This window comes from Colius striatus, chromosome 7, assembly GCF_028858725.1.
Source record: "Colius striatus isolate bColStr4 chromosome 7, bColStr4.1.hap1, whole genome shotgun sequence".
Taxonomy (NCBI): Eukaryota; Metazoa; Chordata; class Aves; order Coliiformes; family Coliidae; genus Colius; species Colius striatus.
This window is the reverse complement of record NC_084765.1, coordinates 28,615,475-28,634,095: the sequence shown is the minus strand read 5'-3', so window position 1 is coordinate 28,634,095 and position 18,621 is coordinate 28,615,475. Positions and strand designations below refer to the sequence as shown.

Below are 18,621 nucleotides of genomic sequence, written 5' to 3'. Positions count from 1 at the left end.
ATGTAACCCATAGGCATTTTAAGCCTTACTGCATTATATGTTCATGATAGTATGATAGAATTAACAAGGTTTTAAATTCAGCATGAAATTCCACTGAAAATGTATAAAGGCAAAGCATAGCCACAACACTATTTTTAATTAAATGTTGAATATATGGGAAGTTTACCTAGTGGAGGGTTTTTTTTATTTTAAATTTACTCTGTAGAAGCTTGACACTTTTACCATACATTCAAGAGAGCTGATAAAAGTTCTCCTTTGGATACCATAGTAAATTGAAATAAGTAATTCTACCATGTAAATATCTGCAAATATTTAATACTCAATATATCAATTTATGTAGCAAATTTAATAATTGGGACTACAGTGATCATCACTAAAAAAATTTAAATCCTATTTTGCAGTAGGTGTCATTGTCTGATTTTCTGACTCATCATACATGCAAGTGTTTTAATTCTGACTTGATTTACAGGTAACTTAGTAGATCGGCAATAAGCAAATTGACTTCTATGTGTCCTAGGGATGCCATATTTTAATATAAACATATTTTTCTGGTTTTGGATTTCTTTTTACTCTATTAGAAACATGCCTATGAAGAACGTGCTTGGAAACAGTGCTACTGCCAAAACTCTCTAGAGCCATGTTAGCAGGAGGCAGATACAAAAACCTTTTATGCATTTGAACTGCCTATATGCGAAGGTACTATTATACTTGCCCACTTATGAATAACAGGAATAAATAACAAAAGCGATCCAATTATTGAAACCAGAAGAAAAGTCCATAAGAACATTCGATCAAGCACTTGAGCAATAAATTTCCAATCTTCAACAACCTAAAAAACAAAAAGCATAAGAGTTAATCAGTATGCATGAAGACAAGCAAAAATACAATTCCAAAGCCTGCAATTCTCAATCACTTTTCATTACACTTTTTTCCAATCAGGTCTATTTGGTAACCTCCCTTAATAACGTCTTATAATTACTCTAGGAGATAGAACAGGAATAAACTTACCTCTATGAAGACTGATAAACTATGTAAACCAACACTAGATTTTTAATGGCAGAAACTGACCCAGGCAAGCATTGAGCATTCTCAACTACAGAGAAATTAAATTGGTATGCAATTTCTTAAACGTACTACAGGATTTAGGATTCATACCACAGCCTCATCATAGTGGAATTCCTGGGCAGGAGCTAAAAGCAAAACTTGTACAAAACCAAAGAACAACAATCCCCTGCACCCCCATCCAAATCAACCAAGAATCCCACAAAAAACATAACCGCTCAAAACTAAACACCAAAAAAAATTAACAGTGGCGGCAGCTGTTGTGCAACACATCAGATCTGAAAGTTGTGAAGTTGCCACGGCACACAATTATGCATTAAGGGAGAACACTCAGTAATTCCAAGACTATTTTCCTTTTTGATAGGATTATTTGTATCTATGTACAGTTCTGCAAGTATAGCAGATACAAATGTAAAAGCTAATTAAAACCTGTCAAACCTGTCTCGGATTCGAACCCGAGCTATCCACATTTCCCGAGCTACTGCGTGCTAAGGGGTAAGGCTACAATAACACAAGCCATGTAGTTTTTATTAGGAACCTTCACAACTAAAGCTTGCATTCTCTGGAGGTTGAGTAATAAAATACAAGTGAATCGCCAGTCAGCTGAGGCTTACAGTCACAATCACAACCTGAAAAACAAAAGTCAAATCACTTCTTTTGTTACTCACAGTCAAATAGATTAAGTTCAGTAGGAAAAAGAAAATCAACCCTCAATTTACAGGAAATTATGTATTTAACAGCAAACTATCCAATTTGTGTTGTTCATGTAATGCAGGGGTATTATATGCTGTTTCAAGAGTACAGTGGATATATTTATTGAAAATTTAAGCTGCATCCCTTGCAATAATGTCAGAACTGAGTCCTGAAAAGCAACATTAGAGGCATTAGCTTACTCCTAGGTTAGCACATGAGAACACACTCTCAGCAACCAGTAACTTTTGAAGACAGTCATTTCTGTAAAAATTGAAAGAGTCCCAAACTTTGCCATCAGAAACAGACTGCAGTATCATAAAACTTCTATATTTCTACACTAGCCTGAAAAATAGCATTTAAGTCTCTGATGTAAGAATAGTGCTAGTTCAAAAAGGCACATAAAGAAAGCTCTTATCCAAACGCTGCAAATATCAAGAATAGTTCAGAGTGCAAATGTACAGACTGAAAAAAAGCCCTTAACATCTTTTGATATATAACTTAGAGACAAATAATAGTAAGGCTAGAAGAGAACACTTCAGATGTCATTTAGTCCATGTTTGATCTCAGCACAAAACAACCAATATATGACTGCAGCTTATATTTAACCTGATATAAGTTAGAACAGTAAAAATTGCTTTTATTTGGAGTTCAAAGCTGCAAAATAAGGTTTAGCAGTATTTATTCTGAAAATGTAAAGCAAATAAATCTTTCAGAGGTCCTTCAAGTACAACATTAAAATGAAAAATATCTATTTCTCTCATCATGAAAATAACATCCACCAGCACTGGAGGGACAGTTACGATAGAGTCTCTTTAACAATATGTTCATTAACAACATGAACTTACTTCTTGAACAAAGCAAAAGACTTTAAAGAATTCTACAAGAAATCTCAGCATCGTACCATACTTACGCTTCTTTCTAGTGAATTACAAAAACTGCAAATCTCATAGCATATATTTAATATGCAACTGCATAGTAAACTATTACTCAGTTTTCTAATTTCCAATTTTATAAAATCAGTGTAATATGACCAACATACCCACCTCACGAACTTCATTCTCCTTCATAACATGTCTTGTAATGTATCGGATAGAATCTAGAGCTGCTTCCAAAGTGTTCCTAGATGATTCGGATCCATTCGTATTTCCTGTTTCCTCCTTCTGAGCAAAGTATCTGTCTACATGACTTCTCATGCACAGCAGCTTGGGAAGTTTGTGAAGAAATATCTTGCGAACCCAAGGTGCCATAGTATTGTGTGTAGACGAAGAGCGATGATGAATATTGATAGCAAAGACAGTTATCACAATGGACAAGGTCACAAATATCATAGTAAACACCAAGTACTCTCCTATAAGTGGGATAACTTTAGAAGATGATGGAATAATTTCTTCTATAACAAGAAGAAAAACAGTCAAAGATACCAGTACTGAAGTGCAAAGTGAAATTTTTTCACCTTCATTTGAAGGAAGATAAAAGACAAGGACAGTTAGAAATGAAAGCCCAATACATGGAATAATGAGAAACAACGTGTAAAAAAGTGGCAAGCGTCTAATTATAAACGAGTATGTAACAAAAGGATACCAGCAGCAGCCATCAGTCCTATTTCCTTTACTCCCCGTTGCAGTCACTATTTCCCATTCTCCATTATCAAAAAAGTCTCTTTTGTCAACATCAGAATCTTCAAGAATTAGATCAACTTGTGAGCCATCATAAGTCCAGGAACCAAATTTCATAGAGCAATTTTGGAGGTCAAAGGGAAAGAAGGTTACATCAATAGTACAAGAACTTTTGTAGTTTGCTGGTGGAGTCCACGCAATGGTGCCATCATATTTCACTACAGTTTTCGTAGATGTTCCCTCAAACCGTCCATCTGCGCTGAAAGTAGCAATATATGCATGGAATTACAATGGATGTTTGTGGGGTGTGGGTGTGTCTTTTTAAATATGAAAACATGGTTTGTTATTGTCATTTCAGCTGTTTCTGCCTTTTCCCCATTATAGTCAAAATTTTGTACTGTGTTCATCATAAACTTGGGTTTGATTTTGTTTTTTAAAATCTGAATCTCACCAGGTAAACAGATTTGGATGAGTAAAGAATATTTTCAAGTCATCAAATGATCTGTGCAACATTGTGCAGTTCCTGTGACCTACGAAGAACTGTAAAAATCCTGATCTTTCACAGCATCACCAAACTCTGGTGTTTCTACTGGCAATACTGCATAAATACTTTCCAATTTGGCCAAATCATCATCATTGAACAGTCACAAAACAGGCAAATAATTTTTGTGTGTCACCTCCAAACTTGAATTTACGGTCACTGAAACAGTCTTTTTACTCAACTCAACAAGTCAGGAAAGGTAAAAGTACAGTTTCTGCACCCAAGTTGAGCAGAAAGTTTAAAATCAAAAGTTACTGCTTCTGACATAATTAATTCTAAAAAAAATAAACCCAAAGCAAACTTACAAAAACACCCTTACAGTTGAGTGTACCTCATTTTAAATCAATGCTCAATATGACTTAAAACAGAATGAGCTAATTGCTCTCCTCCCATCACTGTACACTATTAGTTTATACCCAGCACTGCACAAGACAGTTTTCTAATTAAAGTAAGGTTACACAAAGAAGTGAAAATAAACTTTTCAAGGAGACTAGGAATTCCATAGAGAGGCAAAGCAAAACATTTAAGCATTTAACATGGCAACAAAATCCAGTTCCACTCATAGGCAAATTCTTCCATGCATCATGCCTCTACTAAATGCACATGCAAATCTACCCAATGAGCTTCCTAGAAGCAGCTTGGACAGTCAAGTTAGAAAGTAAATGTATTTTATGTGAAATAAAATCTTACTTGTCATAGAGCACAATGTCTGGAATCCAAATAGAATCTGATGGGACACGAATAGATGTTATTCCAGCATAGTCTTCAGGATTCCACCTTAATTTTACATCTATCCATTCCTGTGGATATGTAAAACAATTATTATTTGTAAAGTTGATTTAAGCAGGGCAAGACTGGATGAAAACAGAATGTAGGGTTTTTTTTTTTAAACCAAACTGGCTTGTAAAATTTGCATACAAGAATTACTTTGCTGAATAGACATCTTTTTATCTCCTCCAATATTTGTTTTGTAATAGCCACTTGACAATATTTCTGTATGGAACTTATGATATTAAAATTCTTTTTCAGAGCATGTATATGTAAGAGGTATTATAATGTACAGATAATTTAAAAAGCATGTTTTGAATATCAATAACTTTGAAAGCCCATCAGAAGCAATTTAAGCATTTTCACAAGAAAAAAATCATGCTGCAACTCTCTCAAGACAATCATTCCTATTTCTACCAGCAACAATGAAAAAAACACTAAAAACATAGCAGTACTTTGGTAATTTTATACTTCAATTAAAATCTTAAGAGGCAAACCCCAAGTTTCTAGGAATTCACCATCACATAGAATTTTAAATGCTTATTCAGATCAGTTCTTATTTCATTTGAGCTGGTTCAACCGCAATAATTTCTGCAAAAACTATTAAGAGGACAGAAGGCATTATCGACACACTGCTATCTCATCCTTACTGAGTAGTCTTAAAGTTTTCCTAACAAGAAAAACTTGGCCTGAAATTACAGTTACTGGAAAAGAAGGGGATGGGAAGCAACAGGAAAAAAAAGAAACACAAAGGAAGTAGCCCAAACAAAAAGAATTTTGTAAGCTATTAAGTATAATCAGGGTCAGAAAACATTCTTCTAAATTAAATCAAGAATGACTTGTGAGCAGTATTTCTCAAGTTAACAGTGGCTATTAAATTTAGCACTAGACTCTAATTATTATAAAGCTTGAGACTTTTTCCCATCCATAAACAAATATTCTTAAGACAAAAAAGTAGCTCTTTATAACAAGCACATACAACTGAAATTCTTCAGTGATGTTTATCCAACAATCTCAAACATCTCACAAGATCTTACAGAAGAGTACACAAACTGTATTTAAGTGTAAGAGTTATAGAGTTTTACAACAAATGATCCTTTAAAGCACTTCATGGGACATATTTTAAAGATACTATGTAAAACAAACAAAAAAACCCATGCAACAACTAAGGGTTTTCTTAATATACAATTAATAAGAAAAGTTTCTTCCAACTTTTGATGTTATGATGCTTCAGAAGTTTTCATCGATATTTTGATACATACCTGTTTCAACCAGACATTTGTTGTCATCAATTGATTCTTCTCATCCTATAAAAATAAAGCAGATTTTATGAAAAAAAAAATCTGCAGGGTACATTCATAGTAATTTGCTGCTTTATTTCATAAAGGTCTGTAATTTAAAATACCAAACATTTCCAAAAGTATTTGTCGCAGATAAGCATGTTTATATGAGAACTCTGTAAACATACAATTATGACCTTTGTTTATTGAACTGATAAAAGTGAAAATTTTTCTTTCCTGTATCTCCTCCTTTCCATTTTTTAATTTGACAGTATTTCATGTAGTCTTACTGTTTCTCAATGGAAACCTAGAGGGACAACCAATACATGGAAGAAAAATTCCTCTTACAGCTATAAACAGTGAATTCAATTTGAAAAGAATATTCTGAAGTGAGTAAATATCAGGGGGGAAAAAAAATTTGGTTCCTCTTTTACATCACAGGTGTTGCCAAGAGATAACTATCATGGAAGTCACATATTAGAAGGCTTACAGGGTTCTTTCACTGCTTAAGGAATATTTGCAAGTGTTCCTGAATTTTACAGAAGTTAGATCAATAAAGTTAAAAAACACATGTTTTTCCCATTTAATAAATAAATTAAAACCATAATTCCCTAGGCTTAAGAATTCCACTGACTTCTTTTGTTTGCTGAAAATGCCACTAAAGATAAGAGCCATTTGTCCTCTCAGCTTCTTTGCAACCACTTCTTTCTGCACAATTCTGCAACACAGTTTTTTGTTATGCAGATAATAATTCAGAGGTTTAATCTCTTGTGTTTAAGCTAAAATATGCACAATTATTTAATATGACATTATGTATCAGAATTTAAAGAATTAGAGCGGAAAAAAATAAACAAACTTGTTTACTATACATACCACATCTACAAGCTGAGAGATTGCAAGGCCAAACTTGATTTTTATTGTGTCATTCAAGCGTTCCACTGGACGAACCCATCTTTGATAGTCTTCAAATAAATGTTTAAACAAACGATCTTCACTTTTAGCAATAAAAGAAGGTCCAGATACACCTATATTAAAAGAGTCATTTATTAACATTGATGTAAGTGAACAGTGTAATCTGCGTTTCTGTGTTCAAAGAGGTACAGCTACATTTATGCAGTTAAATTTCTCATCTTATTGTCTTTTCTCTGGAAGCATGGCCAAGGTCTTGGAAGGAGAAATTTAGAGAAATACCTAGCTTTGTTAGCATCTCTATACCACTAACACGCTTTAAAATCAATGATCGAAGAACATCAAGATCATTTTATTAACAACGAAGGTAAAATGCACTTATATTATTTATCTGCATGAGGGACTGAAGTTCTGTCCTTCTAGAACAAGATGGTACTCTTTAAAAACCTACATCCACCCTCAAGTGTATTGCATAAATTGTGATCCAGTCTGAAACATCAGTCTCCATGTTTTGTATGTTACTTCTTCTAGTGTTTGGTCACATCTATGATATATAAAGTTTGCAGTACTTGTAAAGCACTTGTTATCTGCACCGTTTTCCATCGTAAAGACATGCACATCTATTAACCTGTTGATTCTCTACCTATTTTAATGTTGTATTGACTGGAAGGTACCTTTCTAGTTAAGTAATGGTATACATTCAGTTGCTTCTTTTTCATAGTTCTTAAGAAGTCATTTCAATGCCTGGAGACTGACTGATGACCTGAATCAGCCAAAAAATCTTTGTATAGCTTGCAAAATGTGGAAACTAAATGTCATCTTTTATCTCACAAGAGAATGGAATACATGGCAAAACTTTGGAATATAAAGTACTGTAGATGTAGAAACTGCAGGCAGAGAGCAGCTTGGACTTTAAAAGAGGTATCTTAAGAAGTGCTAAAGCACTTATTTTTGGATCCACAGAAAAAAAAGGGTTTTTAGCAACGTGTTCTCACTGAAGTGTATTGGGAGAAACCTGCCACCCAAAAAAGGGCAAAGTTCTAGGTTTCTCCATTATGAGAACCCATCCAAAAAAATTATATCCTAAACAAAAAAAGAAGGACAAATTTGAAGAAGATATGGAGAGATGGGAAGAAAAAAAGGCAAGATCAGTGTCTAGTCAATAACTCAATTTTGAACAGCTTTCAAAGGGAATGTGAAAGGCCTGAAAGTGACCACTGCCTCAAGAAGCAACACAAGTTACACACATGATCTTGAACGGAATGGCTCCAAAATGGTGTCCAGTTCCCAGGCAAAAGTCAGAGCAAACATCAGAAATCATGAACATATGCTCTAGACAAAATTTTTTACTACTCAGTGATGAAATTTAAACTGATGAAATTACTGCTGAAAAAAAAGACCTAACAATTATTATAGTCAGTTTAAGGGACAGAGTAAACTAAAGGTGTTCACAACCACCTCTTTTTAAATGCAGATTTAAAATATTATACCACAGCCATCAAATGTATGGCATGACCTCTCTAGAAATTATGTGCTCACCAACAACATCCATCTAAAAATATATCAGAAACAGAAAAGCATCAGAGAATGTCATAAACAGATTAAAACCAGAGAGTCATCCATACAAGGAGAGATTATAAGATTAACATTATTTTATTTGGAGAGGAGGTGAATTAAGTGAACGCAACAGAAGTAGATAAAGTGGTGAATATAGGCAGAAAAAACACTGATGTTATTCACCCTTTCTCATAAAGGAAGACAAAGGAAACAAAAGCATCAGTCAATGGCAATATAACCAATTCCTATTTGAAGTTCATAACCAACCACATTGGGTAAATCAGAAATTATTAGACACTGGAAAGGACTAAAATTTTATAATTGCCTGGGTTTACTAAACTATCAATTATGTCAGGCAGTATCTGTCCTGCATAGGGTAGCAGTTTTAATTTCAACACAATTTGTAAAATCTACTACAGAATTTGATCAACGTGGATTGCATTTGTTGCAGAGACCTGGCTAACTAAGCTAGTTCTATGTGACTGTAGCCACCTTAACCCAAACAGCTAATTCGGGCAACTGAAGCTTTTAAGTTCCCTGTCATTCATCAGAGTGCTTCCAGGACAACAGTGGCTTTCTCCTGTGCTGTAAAACTCTACAGTTATAGATCCTTTGGGCAAACACTACTCTAAGCACTGCAGAGCCCAACCACAAGAGAATTCCCTACCCTCTGCCCTGCAGGTTTGGAGCAATTCAGTACAACTATTATTATGAATACTAAATTGATTTTCTGTGAAATTTTATAGTAGAATCATAGAATGGTAGGGTTGGAAGGGACTTTTAGAGATCATCTAGTCCAAACCCCCTGCAGAAACAGGTTCACCTAGATCAGGTCACATAGGAACATGTCCAGGTGGGTCTTGAAGACATCCAAGGAAGGAGACTCCACAACCCCTCTGGGCAGCCTGTGCCACTGCGTCATCATCCTCACAGTGAAATAGTTTTTTCTTAGATTTAAGTGGAACTTTATGTGTTCCAGCTTCATCCCATTACCCCTTGTCCTGTTGCTACCTACTATAGAAAAAAGGGATGTTCCACCCTCCTGATACCACCCTTTAGATATTTGTAAATGTTAATAAGATCTCTCCTCAGTCTCCTCTTTTCTAAACAGACCCAGTTCCCGCAGCCTTTTCTCCTATCAAAGATGTTCCAGTCCCCTGATCATCTTGGTGGCCCTGCACTGGACCATCTCCAGCAGTTCTCTGTCCCTCTTAAGCTGAGGAGCCCAGAACTGGACACAGGACTCCAAATGAGGCCTCACCAGGGCAGAGTAGAGGGACACTCTTCTAGATGCATCCCAGGATGCCATTGGCCTTCTTGGTCATGAGGGCACATTGCTGGCTCATGTTTAGTTTATTATCTATCAGGACTCACAGGTCTCTCTCTGCAGAGCTGCTCCTCAGGAAGAGGGTCAGCAAAGTGGGAGCAGCTGGAGTCCTTTTTCCCTCTAAATCTTACCATACATTAACATGCTGCTGAATGGGTCTTGTTGCAGGCAAAACCAGTATTTGGGTTTAAAGACAGTTCATTCTTCTGTTTCAAAATACAAATCTGATTACAGTCCAATCATTCATTTTCAAATTTTCTGTTCTTCAGGGTGTATTATTTGTACATGCTCTACAATTTAACATCCCTCCCTTTCAAGATTGTTGTGATATGGGTTGTGTAACAGCAAAAAATTGATGGGCAACTTGCGTTGTATCACTGAGCATCCCTCAGGTGGATAGCTGAAAGCACACAAGAATTACTGCCAAAAAGAATCCAGCAACGTAGGTTCACTGTATCCTCATTAGCCAAAGAATGATTCTTATTTGTAAATACACACAGATTTGTCAAGGCTTGCTTTTTACAGACATCCAAAAGAATGCTTCCTGAAGACATAACTTAATTTCTCTATTCCTATATCCCTATTTCCTGAATTATTAATGGTTTTGTGTGTATTTCAGCCTAATATTTCCTAAAGACTTGAATGTTGTATTAGAATTAATTACATTTCCCTTTCATAGTTGCAACTCAACTGAAATTTTGTACAATTTGAGAGTGACTATGTAGCTGTGTATTTTCTCTCTCCATTAATTGACCTTGAAGCAATGCAGAGGCAAACTTGCACTTTCACCATCTCTGTGTTCCTGTAAGATGACCTCCTATATAGCGATAAAGTGTCTTCAGGGCACATGCTGTTTGCAGATTAGGCTTCTCTTAAAACACATCATGTTCTCTGCTATGCTAAATGAAGACATGTCCCTTTACCACTTCCATATACTTACAGATTTTTTCAAACATTTGACACTCAGACCTACAGCATACTCACTGATTTATTAAGATGACTGTATATACTAACTATAGAGAAAACAAAATAACTATCACATAAATAGCCACGCTTTGTTAATAAACAAAATAAACCATAAATATGAAGAAGTGCAGCATACTGGTATATCAAAGGCATCTTATATAAATGAGAGCTCCCTGAGGAGGCTGAGGATGGTAACAATATAGCAAGATCAGGAAAAAAAAAAAACCAAAACAAAGTAACAAAAAACCACCCTTACTTTTTCCTTCTTAATAAGACCACTCAGATCACTTGTTAAACAGACTGCATGTGTCTATTTCTCTTTGCCATGTGCGTGCATGTTTTTAAGATTATAATAAAGGGTGTAACTCTTAGTTACTTATTGGTATCAGCACCAATTAAAAAATATGAAGAATTGGTAGCAAGTGAAAAAAAGATCGAGAAGACAGGAAAAGAAGTAAAATACAGTTAGTGGCTTAAGGCAGCAGATTGGCTAGGCTGGTTAGAGAAAAGCAGGAAAAGGTTAAAACCTATGACCAGCAAGATTAGCAAACAAACAACCTAGAGTACAAATCTCATACTAAATCAGATGGCAAGAGATTATGGAAGCACTCACCCTTGCTACTAGTTCACTGTATTAAAAAACCCCTCAGATTTGTAGCCTTTGGCAGGCAATTCTAAGCACGTCTGTATTTGTGTGGTTTTATTTTTGTTGAGATCAGGTAACTTCTGCAGTTTAAATCAAAGGTAGCTCTCTATATTCTTCAGTGATAAATCTCAAGAGACAATGTTTATTTTATAGTTCCTATCTGAAACTCTCCTCTGCTCCCTCTCCCAGAGTAATCCCATGTTCTGCAAAATACCCCTAAATCACATGAGAAAACATTGGATGGCCAAAATTTGAATTCTGCAAAAAGGAGACAAAACATTTATATATAAATTAGATTAATGATTAAAACAAACAAAAAGCCACTTTGGAGCACACTTGACAAAATGGTACATAGAAATTTTAATTAAATACTTGACCTCAGATGCAATTGTATTTAAAAATTTCATTCTACCATTTCCTCTCAAGAAATTTAACAAGCTTCTTTAATAAAAGCACTTTGGAAGAGCTATTTAGAAAACAAAACAAAGCATTACATGTACCTCAGGTGAATGGATACCATAACATAACATGTCTATTCATTTTGTTAACATTCTCAAATACAAATTTTACTAGTGCTGCTAATGCTAAAGCATTTCTAAATGCTTAAGATAAATTACAAAAGTTTTATTCTTTTATAAAACTGGTCTTTTTGCATTGCTTCTTATTGTACCATTATGGGATTAAATGTCTTAGCATCTTAGTATGATTTAGTACCAGTATTCTTTTAAAAAGATCAGTGAAATATTTAGTGTTACAGATATACCTCATAGCTTTTCATGAATGTTTGATGGATTGTTTTTAAATGGGAGAACATCACAGTCTGTTCTTCTCCAAAGAATAAACTTTCTTTGAACTCTCTCGATTCCTCTTCACTTCCTAAGCGCCTAAGAACCATATTGGGATTGCAGGTGTAACACTGGTCCTTAGACTTTCAATAGTGTAGTTCAAAGCATTTTCTAATTGATATAACTGAGTGTTAATGATCTCAGGTTTTCTCTGGATCACTACTTGGTGCATTTTCAAAAGAAGTCATTATAGCAAGGGAAAGGGACACTTTTTAGAGGCCTAATATTAAGATATAGAAGTAATATATATTACTAACGCAGGTTTATTATTATATAACACTAAAATGGAAAAGAACATTACTAAGGAAAATAAACATGGCAAAATATTTTTGAAGTTAACATTAGATTCTTTAACGGTGTGTTACCATAACATATAGACTGTTACCCACAAATCTACTACAAGCTAAAATTCAACTAATAGTGTGCCCACAAACAAGGAAGGTGAATGAATAAATACAGTACACCTGTCTTCAGTGCACTAGCACATTTAAGATGATACTGTGCTCTTTTTTTAAAGTAATAGATTTTATATAACTTGTAACTAAATCTATAAGCACAATGGTAGCTGTTTAAACCTTAGTCTAAAAATTGTTCTGTGATCATTTTGAGATGAAAAAAAAGTTTTCCCTCTTTCCTACAAACCAACTTATTCTACAATGAGTATCAGTGCTTTTCCTTCTTTAAGTTTACAATTTTCCCCCAAACAAATCTGGCCACATCACATTATTTCAGCAGTTGATGACAATTCCAACTGCAAGTCATATTTATATTGCAGCATACAAACAAGAACAAAATCATGTTCAACATTAACTACAAAGCCCTCTGTCTCTTTAAAGGAAAAGACTCTCCTACTAATACTTCATTGAGTAGAAAAGATATACAAGTATAAAGTGGAAGTTTTATTTCTCTAGATTCCCCCCCCCCCCCCCTTTAAAAGGATCGTGACTCATTTTCTGTATGGTCTTCAATTCTTTTGCTTACTTTTCGTTCTATGATTTAGCAATTGACAAGAATCCAATCACTAACAGTCAAGCATTTAGTTAACAGGAAGCATTTAAAAACATCAGTATCATCTCTCCTAGAACTTAAGTCAAAGCAAAATTACTAACTCTATTCAATTTACTGAACAAAAGTCGGAAAAGCCAGTTACTACATTCAATACTTCCTAGAAGTATTTTTTTTTTCTCCTTTGTTTAAAAATAAAGCCAAAGCCCATCACTGTACCTACAAGCATGGAAAATGTGGCTATTCTTGACTATTTTTTGTTGGTGGAGGTTTTTTTCAAACTTGTTTTGCTTTGTTTTGTTCAGAGGTTGTCTTGAGATTTCAAAAGTTGAGAGTACATCAGTGACAGCCTTGTGTTTCTATCATTGTGTATTAAAACATGCCTGGCAGGATTTCTGTCTTCTTTCTTACCCAGCAAGTCAATCTCTTGCCAATCAGTAGCAAAATAAAATGACATCTTGTGGACATTAACAGGAAGGTTTGCATCTTCCTGGTGGGTAGCAAGAAGGATCCGATCTGTTAAACTGAATGGAAAACAGTTGTCTAGATGAACTCCCAAGGAAGCACTATCACAGGTCTGGCAGGACCTGGAAGGATGGCAGAGTAATGCTACAGGCGGTTGTCAATCTCAAGGCAATTTGTTCATTTGAGTCTCACCCATTAAGATTCAGAGTAAGGAACAAAACTTAGAATTTTATTGTACTTAACATCAGGATGTGTTTTGCCTGGTCAAATCATGAGTTATCCAAGACAAAGGGTGAGTTTACTTCTAGACTACTGACTACAGGAAACACTAAATAAATTTACAAGCACTCTTAAAGTATCTTAAAAACAAAATCACATCTATAAATCACATCTACTCAATAAAATGACAGCTGTACCACATGCAAAGCAATATCTCTAAAATAATAACCTAAATCCAAGTATCGTGTACATACAGTTAAAATTATTTGCACTTGCTCTGCATTTTAATATTAGGGAACTATAATGTTTTTCATCTTCTTAATAGCAAATTTAATTTTATTTTTGAGCAAACAAATTGCTAAAAGAAAACTTGACCTTCACCACCTGTGATCAGTTCTCAATGAAGTCAAGACTGTTAGCTTGTGCAAAAAGGCAAAATTTGGCTTAACCTATCTGCAGGTAACTCCACACAGTCATATATAACATATAATGCACCATAAGAACTTCCAACAGTGATGTCTTCTGTGATGGTGAAAAAAACTCATTTTCCAAAACTGAGACCACAAATCATCTTTTAAATGATATGTAGCAACAACAGTCCATGACATCACTGCAATTTACTTTCCTTAAACCATACTTAAAACTGTCATAATTTTTGAACTAACATTAAAAAGGGTCAATTTCATTTTTCATTGCTCTCCTTTCTGCTTGTAAATACTGTGGTTATTCAAGAGATTTTGCAAAACTCTTAGCAATATACCATAACTCATATCAAAGCAATGTTTTAAAATAACTTTCTAAATAATTATTTGAGTGTTGATTTTGCTCTTCTAATCTTTGTGTGATTTTATAAATACTTTAGCTTCACATGTTAATTTACATCCCTCTACTCTGAAAGTTCATCCTGATTGAATTATGAGACTGACTCTTTTGAAGCCAAAGAAATAACGTATGACCAAACAAAAACCAACTCAGTTACCCAGCTCCATGGATGATGATGTTCCAATTATTAAAACATATTCTCTAATTTTATCTCTTTACCAGCTGCAATTGCAAAGAGCACACTCCACAAACTTACATTTGTACCTTGTCTCAGTAAGTTAACAGAGCAAAAATTTAAAGCTGTGACATTTCAAATCTTCAAAGTGTGACAGTCCTTCAAAAAGCTGAAAAACTGAAATGTGTAGTACTCAAAGACTGAAGCACACCTGAAAAGCTATAGCTTGGGAAAGGCATTTTTCCCCTCTTCTGTGAAACGGGCAGCTCTGGCAAGCCCGTTGTACCACAGTCTCCGTGAGTTCCGTTCGTTTTTTTAAAAACTGGCAAGAAGTCCTGCTATTCCTACCTCAGCACTCCTCAGCGACCGCCAGAACGCCCCTTTACCTTGACATCAGCCTTACTTTAACCTCCTGTTCGCAAAAGCTGATGGCGTGAAAAACGAAGCGTGATGCGTGGCCGCCGCACCTCCGGCAGCTATTCACCCTACACGCAGAAACTCGCCTCATTTTCCCACACGAAACGCGCTCTCCTGCCCGCGCCCCCGCCACTCCCAGCCGCCCGCAGGAGAACCGGAACCGAGGAGGCAAGGGCGACCCTGCAGACCCCCGGGCTCCGGTACGACCTCCTCCCTGTCCCCGGTAGCAAGCTATCCTGACGCAACGGCAGGGTTACACGAAACCCGGGGTTCAAGAAGGCTCGTAACTCCCCGGGCTCGTCCTCCTCCGACACCCTCCCACCTCCTGGCCGAAGCGCCTGCCGCCCTCGGGGCCACCCAGAGGCGCCTTACCCGCGTAAGGGGCGCGGGCGGCGGGGCCGACTCGGGGCTGGGCGAGGAAGGGCGCGAAGAAGCAGGTGAAGAGGAGCAGGGGGCGGCCACAGCATAACCAGGCTCCGACCTCGGCCATGGCCGGGGTACAGTCCCCTCTGCCCGGGAGCTCCGCGGCGAGGACGGGACGCCGTGCCGGTGCGCCGCTGCCACGGAGCGGCGTTGGCCACGCCCCGCCAGGAAGCCATGAGGGGGCGCGAGGGGCGGGAGAGGAGGGAGAGGAGCGAGAGGAGCGAGAGGAGCGCGGCGCGGGCCTCGGCCCAGCGCGTCCCGGCTCGCTGCCGAGTTCCGGCGGGGACCCACAGATACTGACTCCATGCCTTGCGGTTCGTGGGGAGATGCGTTCGGCCGGCTGGCCAGTCTTAGGGCTGGCCGCCTGCTGCGTGCCTCGGCGGCCCTGCTGGAGCAGGTGACAGCCGTGGCCTCCCTGTCGGGCTGTGAGGAGGAGTTCCCTGAGAGGGAGGCAGGTGCTAGGGGAAGGCGCGAACTAGCAGGTACCTGGCAGAAAAAGCTGCAGCGAGGCCATCGAGCAGGCCGCCATCCCCTCCCTTCCACAGTTCAAAAGCTCCTTCCGAAGCGCAGGAGCTGAGTGGGGAGGTGGTGAGCAGGGCCTCCGCTTCTCTCTCAGTAATGGCAATGTAAACAACGTAAATGTGATATAACCGTTAACTAACGATGCGAAATCCGCCTGGGCCAACACCCGTTTCTTTTAACAGTGTTTTGGGGGGGGTGTTTAGTGATGTTTAGGAAAAAGGAAAATAGTAAATTAATTTTTAACTTCCATAGTTAACATAGCAACACTCAGTAGAGTTTTTTTAAAGTTTGTAAGTCACAAAGTTTTGGAAGTTTTAATAAAAAATAGATAAACTGATGCAAGCTAAAAAATATTTCTATCTTTATGTATATTATAGATATATAGATATATATAAAATGAATACTATATGCCAAAAAACCCCACCTTTTTTCTGTACCAGATAAATTAAAAGCCGTTACAAAAGACACTGTTAAACGCACCAACCACAAAGCATAATTGGTGATTTTTCCCAAATTATTCTAATGGAAATGCAGTGCACACATTGCCATGGAAAACAGAAGCAGCTGACGTTAACACTTTTTTTTTTTTTTACATTTAAGATATTGTTCAAAATTATTAGAGGGAAAAGATTTGGAAAGGAGGGCTAAATGGCTTTGCACCATCATTAATCAGCTGCTATGTGAAAAGTGCTAGATACCAGATTTTTCAAGGAAAAAAAAGAAAAGACCTTATTCAACTCAGTTGTAGCAACCTTCCTAAAATAAGCGTTACCCAAAGTAGTAATTTCATTAGGAACATTGTCAATTAGCAAAATTCTTTTATATCAAGTGATCATTTAAAAAAAATAGTGCCTCTCTATGTAAATCATTAATCTTTTGGATGACCAGAACACACAGTACTTAGGCATTTCAATCCCTTTTTGAACTGGTGTTTTTCTGTATTATCCTATCCTGCAGCCATATTTAGGTTGTGCATGTCTAAGATACAACACAGTCTGTACAAGCCATTCAAAACAAGGCTGCTTACACAGTAGTTTCTTCCAGCACAGTTCTAATAACACGTATTGATTTGAGTGCTCTGCAGTAAACATTTTATATATCGAGGATCCGTTTGTATACTGCATGTCCTCCACAATCAAGAGAGATTCGTGTTAAAGGATGCAGTGTGACTCTTATTTTGAAATGCTCAGTGTGTATGCAGTGGTCCACCTTTAGAGTAAATAAAAATATGTTTTAGTCCAAAGTATGAACTCTTATTTTTTTTTCTGTTGTGGTACACTGCCATTCTGATGTTTTCTGAGTGCTGCAATAATTTCTGGACAATGTTTCTAGTGAAATTGCAAATCTGTAGGTTTTGATGACAGCTGGTCCACCACTGCACTCCACCTGGTGTTCCTAACACAAAGTTATCATGTAAAATCTGTGTTTGTCAGCAGCATACGTGCATTGCAGTAAATGCCTTTTAGAGCCATAATGTCTCATTAACAGTCTTAAACATAACTGCCACTCAAATGTGCAGGATACAGCAAACTGGTTTTATTACATAACTATGCATTTGTTTGCAGCTGGGTCCTAGCTAGGCAAAACAGGTGCTGTAAGATATAAAAGGATTAAACTGTCTAGGTTACATGCCCAACAGTTGCTAAATATTTAATGTAGCTTCATCTGGCACTCATTAACTGTGTTGTATTATTTCTGTTTTGGAAAACAGTAGCTATAAATAAGCCATTTTTTTCCTACTTCTTTGAACTTGGAGCAAAACGTTAGTATTAACAGCAGCATATGTGTTAATATTTATAATTAAGTAAAAGCCTGAACAATTCCAGGAGCACTGTCTGCTGTCTTTCAAAGGGTCCTTTGCAGAGTTGACATCTGAAGGTCTCCACTAATACATGTTCTGAGAATCTCCAGTAAATTGGCTGATGGCAGCTTTTGCTGTGCACTGAAGAGTATTTTAACTGCAGAGCCAAATGCCAATTTAATGACAGATAAAAATAGCAAGTGGCTCAGTTCTCTTTGTAAAATCAGAAATATTCTGCAAGTTTTTTAGTGAAGATTAATTTTTTCCAAATAAAGCCAAGAGTTATATAATCAGTCAAGGGCACTCTCAGATTGAGTTATTTTAGCAGCTTTTGATATTGTAAGAGAAACAATTGCAATTAAAACCCAAAAGACAGGGAAAACTTTTACTACAGAAAATCTGTAATGGAAAATGCTCTTTAAAGAAAGTGAAAGACTTAAGTCCTAGAATCTCACCTAGTCTGAAGCAACATCATTCCTCTCGTGTGAAACACCTAAGGTCATTAGCTTCCAGACTTAGCAAAGTGTATACAAGGCATCTATGTATCACTAAAGAGTTCTGT

At 36.7% G+C, this 18,621-nt stretch overlaps 1 protein-coding gene across 1 annotated transcript; it reads right to left on the bottom strand.

Moving 5' to 3' along the window:
- Positions 1–393: 393 nt before the first annotated feature.
- CHRNA5 (cholinergic receptor nicotinic alpha 5 subunit) lies at positions 394–15,818 on the bottom strand. The gene is made up of 6 exons (XM_061999328.1): positions 15,686–15,818; positions 6,834–6,985; positions 5,943–5,987; positions 4,603–4,712; positions 2,799–3,630; positions 394–829 (listed from the first exon to the last, which is right to left on the bottom strand). The coding sequence occupies exons 1-6, from the start codon at positions 15,801–15,803 to the stop codon at positions 668–670; spliced, it is 1,419 nt and encodes a 472-aa protein (XP_061855312.1). The 5' UTR covers positions 15,804–15,818; the 3' UTR covers positions 394–667.
- Positions 15,819–18,621: the final 2,803 nt, after the last annotated feature.